At 38.9% G+C, this 18,351-nt stretch overlaps 1 protein-coding gene across 1 annotated transcript in view; it reads right to left on the bottom strand.

The window, feature by feature from the left end:
• Positions 1 to 18,351, bottom strand: part of DEUP1 (deuterosome assembly protein 1) — an 86,552-nt gene that overhangs the window by 477 nt on the left and 67,724 nt on the right. Inside the window, exons 11-12 of the mRNA XM_021679087.1 lie at positions 14,847 to 15,043; positions 8,560 to 8,674 (exon numbers count right to left, since the gene is read on the bottom strand). Coding sequence (XP_021534762.1) covers positions 8,560 to 8,674; positions 14,847 to 15,043 — 312 coding nt within the window. The remainder of the gene's footprint in view (positions 1 to 8,559; positions 8,675 to 14,846; positions 15,044 to 18,351) is intronic.

The following is an 18,351-nucleotide window of genomic DNA, read 5'->3' as shown; positions in this document are numbered from 1 at the left end:
CAAAGGTATTCATCTGAAAATAGGCAACTCCAAAAAGCTAAAGTGAAGATTATAGTAGACTTGGGCAAAGAAAGCTTAATAGGAAAAAAACAATTAAGGATTGGCTGAAAAAGGGAGCTAATTGCTGTTTGGAGTTGGTCAGGTGAGGAGGGCTGGCATCATGATGCATGTCGGGCTTCGAGCGGCTTCCTCATGGGGAGGGCCCTAATGCTGGCATGTAGCTCGTTTGTCCAATTAGAGCCGACAAAGCCTCAGTGGTAAGCGCCCAGTTACACACTTCGTGCTAATATGGAAGTGCTTGCTCATTTAACTGTTTGTGACCTGTGAAGTCCTAATTTATGCCAGATGACTTAGCAGATCTCATACTAGAGGAATCTCTGATAGAAAAAAATTGCCTTGTGTAGCCTCTGGCGAATTTACTAGGCAAGTTGCATTGAAGGCCCTTAAGATTCTGGAGCAAGGCCACACCATCTGTAGCAGAAAACTGTATACTACTCACAGAACAGTTCCTGCAATGCAGGAATGCAATGCAGGAACTGAGGCAGAGCATCTATGAAGTGGATAGGACGACTGGATCAAGCTCTGTCCTCGGCCACTCCAGTGGAAATTACAGATGGGTTCAACGGCACGGTCTCCCTTTCACCAAGGTTAAGTTAGCTAACCGTTGCTGTTGAGTGTCTCATCTGCTTGCAATAGAGACCAAAGCTGAGGAGTTCCTGATATGGCACCATCCCTCAAAGAGACCAGCCAGCCCCTTGGTGGCAATTAGTTTACACCAGGTCCCTTACACCTTGGAAAGGGCAATGTTTTATCCTTACTAGCACTGACATGTATTCTATGGGTTTGCCTTTCCTGCCCGAAGGGCCTTGGCCTTGATCACTCCCTGAGAGCTCACAGAGAGACAGATTTACTGACGTGGGATCCTGATTAATAGTAAAGGAACCTAATTTACAGCAGAGGAGTATGGCAGTGGGGCATGACCATGGTATTCACTGGTCTTCCTGCATACAGCACCATCTAGACGATATGCTAGCCTGATAGACTTCTTGAAGGCAGGGCTGGGGCATCGTCAGCTGGGAAATTATATCCTGTGAGGATGGGGTACCGTTTTCAGGATATGGTATAGACTTTCAACCAATGGCTATTATATACTACTGTGTCTCCCACAGGTAGAATACACGAATCTGGGAACAAAAGGGAGGATGGAGGAATGGCCCCACTCTCTATCACTTCTGGTGACCCACTTGGAGAATCTGTACCTTCTGTCTTTGTATCTTGAGGCTCTGTTGATGTACAGGTGGTGGGTCTCAGAGAGGGAAATGCCTCCACCAAGAGACCTGTAAGAGTTTCACTAAACTTAAAGCATTGGCTGGTACCCAGCCACCTTGGGCTCTTTGTGCCAACAGATCAGAGCCTCAGAAAAGAGGTACTACTCCCCGGCAGAGGTATCTGGCCCTAATCATCACAAAGACTACTGCTACATAATGGAGGCGATAAGGAATATGTCTAATATTCAGGTGAGCCACTGAGGTTTCTTTAAATACCCTCGTGCCCAGTTTTAACTGTAAATGGCAAACCACATCTGACAAGGGCATGGGAGCCTAGAATGGGTGATGAGATGATGACTAGCAGTCAAGTCCTTGAGAGCAGTTGCAGTATCAAGGCCTATATTTTGTTGCACTAACCCTCCTCTTATAAGCTTTCCCAGAAATTATGGCCAGCCAGAAGCTTGGAGAAGATAGGCCTGAATGGAATGAACTGCAGGAAGAGAACATGGATCTGAGTGGTTCAAGAGGTGGACTGCAGCGGATGCTGATGGTGCCCTATGGGGATTCCCTTCACCGGGCTGGTGCAGCTATCCTCCAGCTACTTACTGTGGGTGTTGGTTCTCCGGAGACCTGCCCTCGGCTGGGCTGGAGCCTCCTGCCTCCTCTGAGAAGTTGCAGTATTCCCCTCAGCCCATTCCCTCTCCTCTCAGGGGCAAGGACTGACTGACGCGGGGCACAAAACGCCAGACTTCTTGTCTCCAGGGGAACCGACTCTGTCCTGCAGTACATGCTCCAAGCTCCTGGTGAGACCAAGCCAAGCTAATCTCTAGCTGAGACGTCATCCTTGTTTAGCTTTTCTCCCTTCCCCTAGACTGCTTCCCTGACTCTCCTTCTGCTGAGAATACTACCTTCAATAAATCACTTTCATAAGAATCTCCATCTCAGATTCTAGGAAACTTGATCACAGATGGACGACCTCCTAACTTCTGGCTTGAGTGATGACTGGGTGACATCAGTGCCATTTATTGAGAAAAAATAAAACAGTAAAAGGGGCCCATTAGGGGTAAGGCCTTGTTTATTTTCGATTCCCCAGGTTCTAGCACAGATTTTGGCACAGAGTACATTTTAAACAAAATTTTTGGATTAACATATGAATGAAGAAAGTGCATTTGATTTTAAATAATGCTGAATTAGGGGTGACTTGGGACTCAAACAGATTGTCATATAGAAAATGGGATATATCATCAGTCCAGATCTCAAAAGGTAGGTCTGGATCAGAGATATTTTAAAGTTATAGATAATTAAAGCTGTGAGTCTGATTGAAATCATCTAAGACATGCAAATAAAAAAGGCAATTCAAAAATGGAATCTTGGAGAGAACTTCATTTCAGGCACCCACTCCCATGTTCATGTTCTCGACATTGTCAGCAATGATAACTGCTTCATTTATTAATCAAGATTTTCAGCAACCCATCTATTATCCTTCCAGCTTAGTCTAGTATTCCCACTTTCTCACGCCACTCATTCCCTTCTAACTCTGCTTATATTCCAGATCCATCGTTATAACCATTCAGCAATTTGTCTCCACCCCCCGCCCCCCGCACTTCCCTGTATCCTGTCTCTGTCCTAGGTACTCGGCAAAACCCAGGCCTAAATAAACTGCCTGAACCATGCCCGCACCTGAGCAGCTGCATCCTCAGGCAGGCGGATGGAGGACGAATTGTATTACTGCGGGGACTGCTTTCACTTAAAGTCCATGACCTCAAATGTAAGATGGTAACACCTCCTGACCGTTCTATTGCACTTCTCTGGCATATTCACTTTCTCACTCATTACCTGGTGGCCTTGCCTCTTTCTCGGGAGGGAGCTCCCTCCTCTCCACACCTTTTGCACCTGTAGCTATATTTTAGGCCATATTCTGTTTCAGAGACTCTTACTTCTACCTATACCATGGATTCTATTCCTTCGTATCTTCTCGATGGCTGTTTCTGCAAATGAACCTCGTTACTCATGGGTCCCACCTCCTTCGCCATCAATCTTCCCTCCTCTCTTTGAAGATTCCCATTGGACCACTAAATGTTATGGTCTGAGGCTTTGTCTTAGGACAGTTTCCCTATTTATACCCTTCCAAGTATTCTCATCCAGTCCTATAGATTTAAATATCAGCCACATGCTGATTACTCCCATATTTTGTTTCCAGCTCTGATCTCTTCCTTGAATCCCAGAGTCACATATCCTAACACCTATGTGATATCCCCATTTGCATGTCTAATAAACATTTTTGAATTAAGTGCCCAATCTAGAAATCATGATTCTCTCCTCTAACCCTGCTCCTTCCCCTAGTCTTTCATGTCAGAATGTGGTGTTAGCGTCCACCCAATGCTCAGGCCAACATCCTAAGACTCATCTCTGAGTCTTCTCTTTCCCTCACTCCCCAGAGCCAACCCACTGTCAGTCTGGTCTGTTCTCCACAACATTTCGGATCCCACATGCTGCTCTATTTCCACCGCTACCAAGCCAGCATCATCATCTCTTGCCTTGACTACTGAAATAGCCCAAAAATTGTTCTCCGCACTTCTACCTTTGCCCCTCTATTATTTATTTGACAATCAAAAGGGTCTTCCTAAAAGATACTTTAAAAACAAAACTCAAATTCCTTCCCTCGGCCTATAGTCTCTACAGATCTGGTCTTCCTCTGATTACTTCTTTGTCCCCATTTCATTCCATCCTCTCTCTCTTCCTAGGTTCCAGACCTTTCCACCATCCCCCACCTGACTGGTTCTCGAACTTACCAAACTTGTTCCTGCCTTACAGATTTGCACCAGGGGCTCCCTCTGCCTGAAGCCCTCTTCCTCCAGATCTTTGGATCATTTTTTGTTGTTGTTAATTTAGGTCTCAACATAATTTAGGTCTCCTCAGGGTCCCCTTCTCATTTTCCAGGCCACTCAACCGAAAGTAATCCCTCACACTCCCATCACTTCCTATCACATCACTGGCTTTTCTTTTTGTCATTCAATTTATCACTATTTGATATTTTTTATATATTCATTTGTTTCCAGTCATTAATTCCCCCCCCCTTTTTTGAGGTAAAATGTACATCAAATAAAACCATTTTAAAATGAACCATTCAGTGGCATTTAGTACATTCACAATGTTATGCAACCACCATCTCTATCTGGTTCTAAAATAATTTCATCATCCTGAAAGGAAACTGAACCCACGAAGCCAGTGATCTCCATTCCCTGCTCCCTGTGCTGCCCCTGGTAACCACCAGTCTGCATCCTGTTTCTATGATTTACCTATTCTCAGCACTTCCTATAGGTGGAATCATAAAATATATGACCTTTTGTGGCTAATTGCTTTCACTTAGCATAGTCTTTTGGGGGTTCATCCACCACATTGTAGCATGTATCACTACTTCACTCCTTTTCATGGCTGAATAGTATTCCATTTTGTGTCTGTAACACTATTTGTTAATCTGTTCATCCAACTGGGGGGGGTTCCTCTCTTTCACCAGACTATAGATTTGTCTGTCCCATCAAAGATGTGTTTAGAACAGAACCTGCCATAAGCTGGGTGCTTATAGTACATGTTTATTTTATGACTGAATGATGAACATTAATATTTAAAGGACGGGTATAGGAGAGAGAAGCTTGGAAGCATACTGGGAAAAAGTAACCAGAAAGGCAGCAGGAAAATCAGTGGAGAATAGGGTCATAGAAGCCAGAGAACACGAGAGTTTCAAGAAAAAATGATTAATATTTAATTAACAAGTGGAATGTTGCTGGTGGTCTTAGAAGGAACAGTATTGTGTAGAAGTTAAAATGCAGACATGGGGGGGGAACTACTGGACCCAGAACAGTGGACTAGGCCATGTCTTTCAGGGAACATCACAGATTAAGTTCCCCATGCCCAGACCAAAAACAGTAGAGAATTTTCTTTCCTGGCGACTCTGGGGCTATGAACTTCCTCAAAGGAGTGACGCAGAATTTTAGAGATAGAAGGAAGCCCAGTGTTTATTAAGTTATTACAACAGATACTCTCATATGCTTTTTATGTGCCTACTAGTGCTACACACTGTTTTAGGTGCTGGGGTTACAACAGTAAACAAAGACAGAAAATGTCCCTACTTTCATGGAGTTTAAATTCTGGAGGAGGGAGGCAAACACACAAGCAGACATAAAATGTTTTATGGTGAAGTGCTATGAACAAAATAAAAACCAGGACAAGGGGTCAGGGAAAAGAGAGGGAGATGCTACTGTAGGTTGGTTGCTCAGGCCCCTTGGATGAGGTGATATTTGAGCAGAGACTAATGATCCTAAAATGCTAAAATCATCTGACATTAGAACCATATGGCATTTAACAATTCATCATGTTTGGTTTCACGAGTATATGCTTACTTCGGAGTCCTTAAAGATCCAAATTTTGTTGATACAGAATTTGCTAAATCCCCTTAGCAGTTCCCATAGCTTAAATAAGGAAGTTTATTTCAGTTACTTTATTGGTATGAAATTTTATTCTGTTCAAATAATTCTGGCATTTTATGTTGAGATGAACACAAAAGAGCATTTCAAGGCTTTAGAGATCTCTAACGCTTCAAAAGTTAATGGTTTTAAGTCTTCTCCTTCCACAACAGCTTAAATCTTACTTCCAGTCTCTACCAAAAGAAGGTGATAGAATTCAGAAAAACAGAAAAGTACTCATGGGATGCCTCATCCAGTTTAAACATTTTCTGTTGTTGTCATTGTTTATAATTTGTATCCAATATTAGTATATCATGGAGAGGTGCTGAAAATTGCATAATATACTTTGAATACAAGTGAAAGCAATTGCTAAGAGTAATACTACTTACTTTCTGAGGTAGACATCTACTTTAAGAAACCCTGTGATTATTATGTTCAAGAAATTAAATCATAAGGCAGAAAATTTCAGCACAGAACTGGAAAATGTAAAAAAGAATCAAATGAAAATTTAAGAACTGAAAAATAGAAGACTGAAATTAACCTACATGAAACCACTTTCTTAAGACAGGGAGAGGTGGTGCTTTTATGCATAGAAACCAATGCAGAGAGTCAAGGAAAATGAAGAAACAGAAGAATATGAAATTAAGAAACTTTCCCACCTGTTTTATGAGGTCAGCATAATCTGATACCAAAGCTTGACAAGGACAGCAAAGGAACATTACAGGCTAATTTCTCTAGTGAACACAAAGCAAAAATTCTAAGCCAATATGAACAGATCAAATGCAGTTATCAAGTGGAGTTTATTCCAAGAATTCAAAGTTGGGTTAACAAGAAAAAACATCACATTAACCAAGCAAAAGAGAAAAATTATATGGTCATTTATTTTCTTTTCTTTTGGTCGTTTCAAAAGCAGTAAAAGCATCTGATAAAATTCCATATTAATTCATGAGCAGTTAGCAATCTAGGAATAAAAGGGAATTTCCTTAATCTTTTCAAAGGAATCTACAAAATACCTATAGTAAATATCAGACACAATGGTGGAATATTGAAAGCTTTCTCTTTGCAATTAAGAATGTGAGAAGGATACTGCTTATACCACTTCTCCTACTCAACATTTATAGGAGGCCTTAGGATAATAAAGCAAGAAAAAGAAAATAAGAAGGTACAAAGATATGAAAGTAGAAAACAAACTGTCATTATTTTGATTCTGTATATAAAAAATTCAATAGAATGTACAGGACTGGAACACATGTGCAAATTCAACTGAATATTTTCATGGGAAAACGGTTTGAGAATACTACCTTGCACCATAACGCAAAAATGGATTCCAGGTGTAAATGTAAATATGAAAGGTAAAGAGCCAAAGGTTCTAGAAGGTAACATAGGATAATATTTTTATAACTTTGGGAAAGGCCAAGTTTTAAATAGGATACCAAAAATGTTAACTATAGAGAAAAAGATTCATAAGTTTGACTGTATTAAAATTAGGAACTTCTGGTTACCAAAAGATACTATTAAGTGAGGAGGCAAGTAAGAGTGGGAGAAGATATTTGCCATATACATAATCAACAAAGGGCTTATATCCAGAATATATAAAGAACTCCTACAAATCGATGAGAATAAAGACAATCCAATAGAAAGTTGGCAAGGAAATTGAACAGACACTTTACAAAGGAGAATATCAAAATGGCCAATAAATACATGAAAAGTTGCTCAGCTTTATTCACCAGATACATAATTAAGACCACAACAGGAAGTTACTACACACTGACCAGGAAAGCTAAAATTAAAAGACCAATAATACCAAGTGTTGGAAAGAATATATAACAAGAAGAACACTCTTATTGGAGTATTAACTGGCTCAAACAGTTAGGAAAACAGTTTGGCATTACCTCCTAAAGCTGACCCTATGCATATCCCATGACCTAGCAATTCCACTCTTGGGAATATACCCAATGGAAATGTGTACACATGTGCACCAAAAGACACATAGAAGAATGTGTTTAACAGTATTATTTGTAATATTCTCAAGCAGGAAATAAGTCAAATGCCTGCCAACAGTAAAATGGATAAATTGTAGTCTCATACTATGGAATACTATAGAGAAAAAAAATGGACCAACTACAGCCATATAAAACAATGTGGATGGTGAACCTCAGAAATAATGTTGAGCAAAAGAAGCCAGACACAAAGAACACATATAGTATGATACCATTTACATAAAATTTACAAATGGCCGCAACTAATTCATGACATTAAATGTCAGCATAGTGGTTACCTTGGGAGCAAGTGGAAGAAGTGACTGGAAGGGGATGTGAGAGGTGCTTCCGGAGTGCCACCAACGTTCTGTTTATTACCTGCGTGCTAGTTATCTGATGCTCCCTTTGTGATAATTCATCCCGCTGTCCAGTTCTGATCTGTGCATATTTCTGTATGTATGTCAGAGTCAATAAAAAAGTTGTTTTTTTTTTTTTTTAAACAGGCATAAAAGATCACTTGTAGCTCTCTAAAATAGGCAGATCACTGAGGGCTCACAGCGTGTCTAGGGATGAGTCCTAAGCACTTGGATTTTTAAAAAGCATCACCAATAATTCCAGCCTGCACTGGAGGTGAATAGCCATAGATTGAAATACTTCATGCAACATTATGGATCTCTTTTCCTTCTATGGAAGGCAGGGCCAAATGACCCACAGACCCACCTTGGAGTCCTATCCAAGGAGCAATATATATATATATTTTTAACCACTCTGTGTACATCAGTATATAGGTACCAGTGTAAGAGTAATCCCTCCCTCAAGGAAAAAATTAACCAACAACCCGCAACTCACCAGTGGGAACACTTCGTCGTCACTAGCCAGGGGACTTGTCATTTCTTTGGTCTGAAATGGCAAAGGTGGTAGTGGAGGCGTCACACTTCGGTTTGGCTCGCGATCTTGGCTAAGTCTAGGAGAGAAGGATGGTCCTCGTTTACCGCTACCAAGGACACAGCTTGTTCATGCAGCTAAGGATTTAAATTTCTCTGTTGTCTAACAAGGGGGGAAGCAGGACAAAAAGCTCTGGGCTTCTTACCTCAGTGTCTCTTTGAAAATCATCTTCCAGATGAGTCATTTCTAATGATTAATAGTGGTAGTTGTTAAAAATATTCTTCTACTCTTATTGCCTATATCGTATCCCTTTCTGTGTTTTACTTTCAGGTCTCTTTGCCATTTAATTAAATAACATGATACCAGTTTGGGAAGAATCTCAAAACAGCTCACACTGCTGCCCTTGACAATTCTAAATAATCCTCTTTTTGTATTCTCTATTTCACTTAACCTTGCTGGCTTTCTTAAAAGAATTATGCTTCTTCTTCTTTTTTTTTTTTTATGCTAGAACAAGTCCTTGTACAATAATTCTAATTCCTATAGGGCTTAATAATTTGTAACATTTTGGGGCGCCTAGGTGGCTCAGTAGGTTAAGCGTCTGCCTTCGGCTCAGGTCATGATCCCAGGGTTGTGGGATCGAGCCCCACGTTGGGCTCCCTGCTCTGCGGGAAGCCTGCTTCTTCCTCTGCCCCTCCTCCTGCTCATGCATTTTCTCTCTCACTCTCTCTCAAATAAATAAAATCTTAAAAAAAAATTTGTAACATTTTTTCAATTTATATCATCTGCTAAACTCTTCCACACTTAGTAGTTGTATGACACTGACCTTGAGCAGGAAACTATCTTTCTGTGACTTTAATTTTTTCATTGATAAAAAAATGGGTTGTTGGGAGAATTGAACTCCACAGTTGGGATGAAAGGTATAGTACAGAATTGGTTGTGTGTGCTAAAATATAAGATAGAAGATGAGACTGAATAAAATACCAGTGAGATTTTAAATTTTGGTATGCTGACTAAACAAATGAATAACAAAACAAAAACCCGAACCAATTTCCAGTAAAATTTTATATAAAAACGTCCTAACAGGATGAGCTATTTGGGACTGAATAAATATCTTTCTGAACATTAATTCATGAAATTGGGGTTGAAATTTAATCAAAATCATCAAAGCCCATGAAAACATAAGAATCCCTTCAACTTAAAATTATTTTTTCATTTTTACTGATTATTCAAATTCTCCACAGGTATTGATTTACCATTTTCAAAGCCTTCATATTTTAATTTCACGCAGCTCCAAAAAATTTACATTATTGTTCTCTGCTCTTATCCAAAGACTATCTATCTGTACAGGCTTGTTTCCTATTATGTAAACATTTTCAAAGTGATGCATACAAATAACAATAAAAGTTAAGTGAGACATCTGTAAATTAGGACATAAAAACAAACACAACATGTTTTCCATTTTTACTTATCTCGAAATATATCTTTTTTAAATCCATTCTTCCAAACAATAATTACCAGGGAAACAGAACAGCAAATTAAACTGAAATAACATGGTTTATGATGTGCACGTTAAGATGAAACATCCCACAATTCAGATAGAATTGCAACAATTGCAGAGTACATGTGCATAGAGTCTCCAGCTAAACCTTTTAATTTGAGTGAGGCTACCATCTATACTTCAAAGCACAGTGGGAAAAAATAAGATAATTATAGAAGGGACTCAATAAATATATATCTCCTTGTAATCTCAATTATACAAAGATTTCAGGGAAAGTATTATTTGTCCTGAATTTTCTACAGAATTATCTCAACTATCCATTTTGCTTTGGATGTATCGATACAGTTTTACAGTGTTAATTCTTAAAACTTATATATGAACATGATTTTTACTGTAAGAGTCATAAAATGTAGAGATTGAAAGGGAAGACTCCATTATGGAGTAAAATCCTTTTGCTTTAAATCGTCTTTATATCTGAAAAGTTCTTCTTCTAGAATGCAGCTATTCAAATCAAGTCTATCAATTTAAAAGCTATCCTAAAGGTTATTTCCAAAGGCTTTTATTTCCCTCTCACAAGCTGGTCTTTTCAGTTAGCTTTTCCACAGGCCCTCGTCCAAGGCCTCTGCCTACTTCGGCCGGGAGGGCAGGACCCAGTTGTTGCTGGGAGCAGAACTCTGCCCCCTTGAGACCTTGGAGTCAATTGTCTGCAGTTTTCAGAGTTGTCTGACTGTACGTCCATTCCTGGCCCTCTGTTAATTTTCCCTGGGCTACAAGATAATGTCCTCAGCATGGAACAGGATCCTTTCACAAGTGCTAATTTGCCTGCTTCCAGCCTCACCTTCTAACACTCCATGTGATGCTCCCTGGTCTATGAACTCCTCATTCTCCCTGGCCCACAACTCTTCAGCCTGCTATGTTTTGCTCCTTATTCAGTAACACCTTGGTACAAAATTTTCTCAACTTACTTTTTTTGCTTCTAGATGACTATTCATTCCTTGACGAGGGATTCTGTGAGAGTAGTTATGACAAACCTACCGACTTTGTGGTTTTCTTAGTATTAGAATCTTTTTATTTATTAAACTAGATTTGAAGCAATTTTAATGATTAATATTTGTGATCACTAAACTCTCTCCAATACATGATGTAACCTTTAAAACCATACATTGACTTTTACGTATGTATCATATATAGAGATGAAACCCCATTTATTACAAAATTGAGTTGTCATTAAAATTAGTCATGTTAATTGCTCTGGATACCACTATTCCAAATTAGCTTGTAAATTATCCTTAAACTTCAAAACTCTAACTTTTAAAAACTTTAAAAATGTTCAATACATCCTCACCAAATTCAATTACGTCTTACTCATAATTTTTTTTTAAGTGCTGAATAACTTTCTTATCGGAAAGCAAATCTGTTGGAATATCCTAAAATGCTTTGCATTTTAAGTGGATGAGCATGAAGAACTTATTACTTCTAATAGGAATGAAACAACAACAAAAATTGGTTTACTTCCGAGTGGATAAAAGATTATTTAAAAATGTATTATGTGAAATAAGTCAATCAGAGAAAGACAATTATCATATGATTTCACTCATATTGGAATTTAAAAAACAAAACAGAGGATCACAGGGGAAGGGAGGGAAAAAGAAAATAAGATGAAATCAGAGAGGGAGACAAACCATAAGAGACTCTTAACCATAGGAAATAAACTGAGGGTTGCGGGAGGGGTGGTGGGTGGGGCGATGGGGTAACTGGGTGATGCGCATTGGGGAGGGCACGTGATGTGATGAGCACTGGGTGTTGTATGCAACCGATGAACCCCTGAACTCTGCCTCTGAAACTAATAATACACTATATGTTAATTAATAGAATTTAAATAAAATTTAAAAATAAAAATGTATTATGCGAATCTTCCTCAGCTAAAAGGAGGAAGCGGCTAAAAAAGTTAGACTTGAAAATTTTGTGGGGGACGCCTGGGTGGCTCAGGCAGTTAAAGCGTCTGCCTTCGGCTCAGGTCATGATCCCAGGATCCTAGGATCGAGCCCTGCATCAGGCTCCCTTGCTCAGTCGGGGTCCTGCTTCTCCCTCTGCCTGCCACTGCCCCTGCTTGTGCTCTCTCTCTCTGACAAATAAATAAAATCTTAAAAAAAATGTTTGTGGAACACTATCTTCATATAATTTTACCTAAAAGCTTTCTCCTTTCTAAAATAGTTTGAGACCTCACCGCATTAGCCATTGCTATGTAAATATGACTCCGTATTTTCTGATGATTTTTATGCCTAACGAATATATATAGCTTTTACTATTTGGCTTCACTGAGCTGTGCGAGGGAAAGAAGGAACATTTCATTTTTCACTTGCTAAAATTAATAGACATGTACTTTACAGCCCTCCACTGCTGAGCCCGCTGTCCTTGCAACTCAACAACACTTTCCCCATAGCGGGTTCTACATGGTAATAATTTATTCAGAACATTTGAAATGCTGTTTCTTTTAAAAAATCAGGTCACTGGAGAACACTGAAATCAGACAAGGCATTAAAACAAATTTAATGAAACTTTCAACAGATGAGACTGGCAGGACACAAGGCTCTGCAGCAGGGATAGTAGTCCAAACTGCTTATTAAGATAATCTCCTGCTGAGCATTTTACCTCTTGTATTGCTTTCTGTGTCCCCTACGGTCTTGTTTTTGTTAGGTGCTTTTAACACATTCTGTGCCGCCCAACAAAGAAAAGAGGGGGCAACCCAAACAATAAAATTACTTTTTAAAAATAATAAAAGGCAGAGTAACTGCCTTTTAAATAACTCCTGGTACCTTCATCTAAGGCTTAAGGCTTTCAAAGTTATTCCCAACAAGCAAGAATAGGAAACAATGTTCCGCCCCTAATGGGGGCTCAATGCAGGCCAGTCCTGACTAACATCCACGGGAAGATCCTTTATCATATCTTTAGGGGCCTGCTTTTCTCTTGACAAGGAAAAAACCGTATACATGGGTTCACGATTTGACCCACGGAGAAATAAATCTGTAGAGTAGGGAAGCACTTTGAGAAGGGTTTATTCTATATTAGGAAAAATACTTCTATGCCACAATCAAAATGAGCCCCGTTTTGGACAGATTTTCGGTTCTACTGGCTAGCAGGCATGAGCACATTCAGTGGAGGGCTGGCCCATGGCTCTGCCTCAGTGACCTGTTCCATCCGCACCCCACACCCCCAGCCCCGGCCAGAATGCTCCCATCAGTTGTCTTTTAGGGTAGCAGCCAGCCTGCCCTCATTTCCTTCCTGAACTACTTGAAGAAAGGTTATTAATTTAGCACTTTTGAATGCTGGCTGTTTCTTGCATCGGGTTAGGACATATCCTCTAACACAGGGCTGAGGTGATACAGGTAGGAGAGACACACACGACATCCGCAAGAATGTTGAACAGACCTATTTTTTGGTATGTCCCATGGATTTACAGATTTAGCCACCTGTAGAACTGGGCATGCCTAGTTATAAAGATGAGCCTGGCATCACCCCTCCTCCACAGGACTATCTCTGAGGAAATGTCAGATTCAGCCATTTGGCCATCAACACCGACTTTTTAGGCACTGCGAGTTGTTGAAGAAGTCTTCATATTATTATAAATGCTAAAAATTTTGTTAGTAATAATAATATCAGTAAGAATAGCTAACATTTATGGAAATACGTGGTTTACATGGAACTATGTGTTCTTCTCTAATTCTCACAAAAAAAACGTTGTAATTATTATCCCTATTTATCAATGGGAAATTGAGGATCACAAAGGTTAAGTAAATTTCCCAAGGTTGTAAATATTACGTTATATGAAAACAGTATGCAAGGTTTTCCTGCTAAGTATTATGAGTTCTTGAGCAAAAGTTGTACTGAAGTTGGGTCCTATCAATTTACCATTTCGCGGCACCACGAAATGTCAATAAATCTGATATTAAATAAGTTTGAGGAGTGTTGCATACCACATCCCTTCTTGAACCTCACAATGTACATTAGCATATTAATGACTCAGAGCTGCCCTGCTAGAAAAGAAACTTATTTTGCTGAGAATTTTCCAAGTCTTGAAAAAGAGTGAAAAGTCTCCAGAGACAGATTTGATTCCATAAATATTTTATTAAAGTTGAATAAATTAGTCTGATTTTAGAGTTGACATATTTACTTAAATTTTGAACTAAGACACTTTAAAAGGGGATCATGTGGATAGCAGATATTAATTCTCCACATGCTTCTCTTCACTCAGAGGAAACCTCTCACCCCTTGTCCAGTTCTTCCCCGAGGAAGTGACCACCGCTTTGTGGCTGCTGCAGGAGCGTCGGTATAAAGACTATATTTTGAAGTTAACTCGGAAGTGACACTGTCCTATATTTCTACTTTGAACAATATATGTAACATATGAAAATCTAGTTTTTCTTATGACATTAAAAAATATTTGCTTGTATATTCTGTTGCCACATCAGTGTCTAAGAAGCGTCTGAAGTGACGAAAATTCACTCTAACACTACCCATTTCCCTGTTAGATTTCGAGAGCTATCGATAGCACAGAATTTCATATAAAACAACAGGTCTATCCTATGCATTCTCACTGTAAAATAAAATTAAAACAACTGAAGAGCAAGTTTATAAAATTCTATTTTGAATTGTTTCAAAATACATTTCTATTAAATGTATTTTGAATTGTTTCAAAATACATTTCTATTAAATGTGCATACATTTGTGTCCTCATATAAGGGAGTTAACATACCTATCTTCATGTTTTTCCATTTTTATTTGGTTTTGATAGGTGTACAGTCCCATTTCCTCATAGGCATTTTGGTTAGCCCATGCTGATTTGCCATTGGCATGAAGTTTTGCAAGATCATTTCGGAGCCTTTCATTCTCATATTCCAGTTTGTTAATAGATGTATGCCTTGAATGTTCTTGGTTAGTAAAGTCCATACTCTAGAGAATAAAAAAAACAGCACTGTGATGCATATTTTCTGTGCGTGGAAGGGGTCTTCCACTGGAGTCCAAAGATACAGCTCTACTCCTGGGTACCTCCTACAGCCCCTTCCCGCTCTCACCTCCTCACAATACAGACACTCAGTGAGTATAGGTGCCACTGAACACTTCGCAAGAAAAGCAATGCATACACTAGTGTCTGTGCTCACGTACGCATTAGCATTCTCTGTATCTAGAGCAGACCGGCTGGATTAAAGAGTTTTCATGTTTATAAGGTGTGCCTCTGGTGTTAATAACGGAACCAGAATTAACATACATTTCAATTCTGAAAGACTTTTTCTCTGAGGACAATAACACGTCATTATAGAAAATCATATACTGATTACCCACTGTTGGGGGACACAACAAGTTATACACAAAATCCATATAGACTAGAGTCTGCTTCTGGACCATTCTAAAGTGTCTGCTTCTGGACCATTCTAAAGATCTCACAGCTGAGATGGTGCCAGTATCACAGTTTTGAGAGGGGCATGGCTCCATGATGAAGTTTTACTATCTGGTATGTGCCGCCCAATTTTTAATGTGTCTTAAGAAGAGAATGTGAAACATGTTTAAATCACAAAATGAGTGGTTTAGAGCAAGAACAAAGATTTCTGATGCTTTTTGAATTAAATGCTGTAAGAAGTTTCTTAGGGAGAGTCTAAACTTTTCTTCTCGCAAAGTTTTAAAAAACAGGATATATTCTCACAAGAAAACTCATGAAAATGCTTTAAATGAGTCTACAGAGTCCTTTCTGGTCCTATGATGTAGGTATCTATGAGTCATGTAGTTGCTGATTCAACAATACGCTTCTAGCACAAAAAGCGTAACATGGATAAAGTATCATTTTTGAAGCTCCAAACTTCTGTGGTTAAAAGCTCATTAAGACTATAGATGAAAATGGCTTAGAACTTTTATTTTGAAGTTTCTAAATATAAGGCTTTGACATGGAAGACATTTCATGGGCTAGGCACCCCATAAGTCATTACAATTTTTTTTGACGAAACTGCACGTTCTAAATTATTCATATACTATCGGATTAGTATCAGGATTGACAAATAAGTGTAGAAATGCATATATATTAGGTATTAAAAATGTTTACCTATTTGTTTTATTTTTTTGCTTCCAAGGCCAAGCCTGCTTACTACATTTTCTGTTTACTGCCTAATGTGTTATAGAAGCTCATGAATCTTTAGAGTGAAAGAAAATTCTCCAGGAGGGCAAATTCCCTCAAAACAATACAGGAAGGGTTATGTGTTTATGCAGCTATGGATCAAGGTGCCCTTTGGAAAAGAAGGACCTTTGACGGTATTTCTCTGCTTGGTAGGCCCTTGCCTTTAAGTATGCCTTCACATTGGGCGCCTGGGTGGCTCAGTTGGTTGGGCGACTGCCTTCGGCTCGGGTCATGATCCTGGAGTCCCGGGATCGAGTCCCGCATCGGGCTCCCTGCTCGGCGGGGGGTCTGCTTCTCCCTCTGATCCCCTTCCCTCTCGTGCTCTCTGTCTCTCATTCTCTCTCTCTCAAATAAATAAATAAAATCTTTAAAAAAAAAAAAAAAAAAAAAAGTATGCCTTCACATTTGCTCATTTGAGATACACCAGTGCAGATAAAAGAGTAATCTGTACTATGCGCTACAAGAGAAAGGATTGGTTATTATAAAATGAGAGCAGATTTGCAATACATATAAAGGAGGTGGTCTTATAAAATTTTGCCCTTCATAAGGAAAATACTCATTTGAGCAGATCTGGCCAAGAAAGGTCATGGAAAAGATCCAAAATTTTACTCCTAAAAAAAATAATCTATTCATCAAAATATATAATTCTTGATTGTCTGCTGCTCAGTTATAACTTTATTTAAGCTTTTTCTATAAAATTAGATTTCATCTGTAATTCTTTTGGCCCAGTGTTGGTTTAAAGTAATTAAGAATGAGAGGAATAATTTTTTAAAGACTCCATAATTTTCTACATGCACCATAATTAAATAAGTGTTGTGAGCATGACCTGAAAAAATTACATAGGTGATGTATTTACATGATTTATATTTAAAAGCATATTCTATTTTCCTTGACAACAACATTTTGGGGCTTTCTCATTTCATGTTTCTTTTAAATATTTTTCTAGTAATTTCAGGAAATAATCCTCCACTAGATGGTTATCATGTGAAAATAGGCACTGATTAAATTCTATCTCAGTATTTCTGATGGCTTATTTTATAGGCCCGTTATTCCAAATTTTTCCCCCAGATTTTAGGGGTTTGTAGTTTTAGCCCATTGCTTCATTCTTGAAAAGGCAAAACCTCCTAGTGCCTACATGCTTTGACATGAGGCCAGTTGAGTTACTGAAGTGTTTGGATAATAGTACTTTATATGTACACTTTTTCTTTTAAATTCATGTATATTCAACAATAATAGGCTAACAAAGTATTTCTACAGAAAGACCAGCTTTAATCATGTTTTATGGTTAGTATATTAATTTTTAATATGTAAATGGATGGATTAGATACTTGTGAGGGTACTAATTTTTTAGGTTAATATTTGGCAAACTTTATGGATAGTGAAGGGCAAATTAGTTAAAAATTACCATAAATTCTGAGTTCTGATTAAGTCTGATTTTATGATACCTTTCTTAAATGAAGGAAAATTTACTAAATACACTTATGGGTCTAAGGTAATATGGAATCACAAAAAACTATCATGATAAACTTGATTTTTTCAATAGCTACCCCGGAGGAGAATAAAGGTCAACTCCTCACACTTGTCTTTATGTAATCGTTCTTGCACAAATCCAGGAAAACATCTTCTTCAGAGCTACTTCTGTTGCTATTTTATTTTATTTATTTATTTATGTTTTTAAAGATTTTTTATTTATTTATTTGACAGAGAGAGACACAGCGAGAGAGGGAACACAAGCAGGGGGAGTGGGAGAGGGAGAAGCAGGCTCCCCGCAGAGCAGGGAGCCCGATGCGGGACTCGATCCCAGGACCCTGGGATCATGACCTGAGCTGAAGGCAGTCGCTTAACCAACTGAGCCACCCAGACGCCCTTCTGTTGCTATTTTAAGCAGCTCATGAGACCTGAGGAGAACTTACATACCAGGTGGTTAGTCTCATCAGCGGATTCTGCCGAGGAAAATGTGAGCTGCCACAGCCCCAAGCATGCAACGGGTAATAACCGAGTGCAGGACCCACTCTTACTCCTATCTCTGGGGGAGGGCCTTTTTAAAACTTTCTTTCCCTAAGTGTGAGTAAGCAGGGTGCTTCAAAGTTAGTCA

The sequence above is a fragment of the Neomonachus schauinslandi genome, chromosome 11 (assembly GCF_002201575.2).
Source record: "Neomonachus schauinslandi chromosome 11, ASM220157v2, whole genome shotgun sequence".
In the NCBI taxonomy this organism is placed as follows: Eukaryota; Metazoa; Chordata; class Mammalia; order Carnivora; family Phocidae; genus Neomonachus; species Neomonachus schauinslandi.
This window is presented reverse-complemented; position numbering and strand designations above follow the sequence as displayed.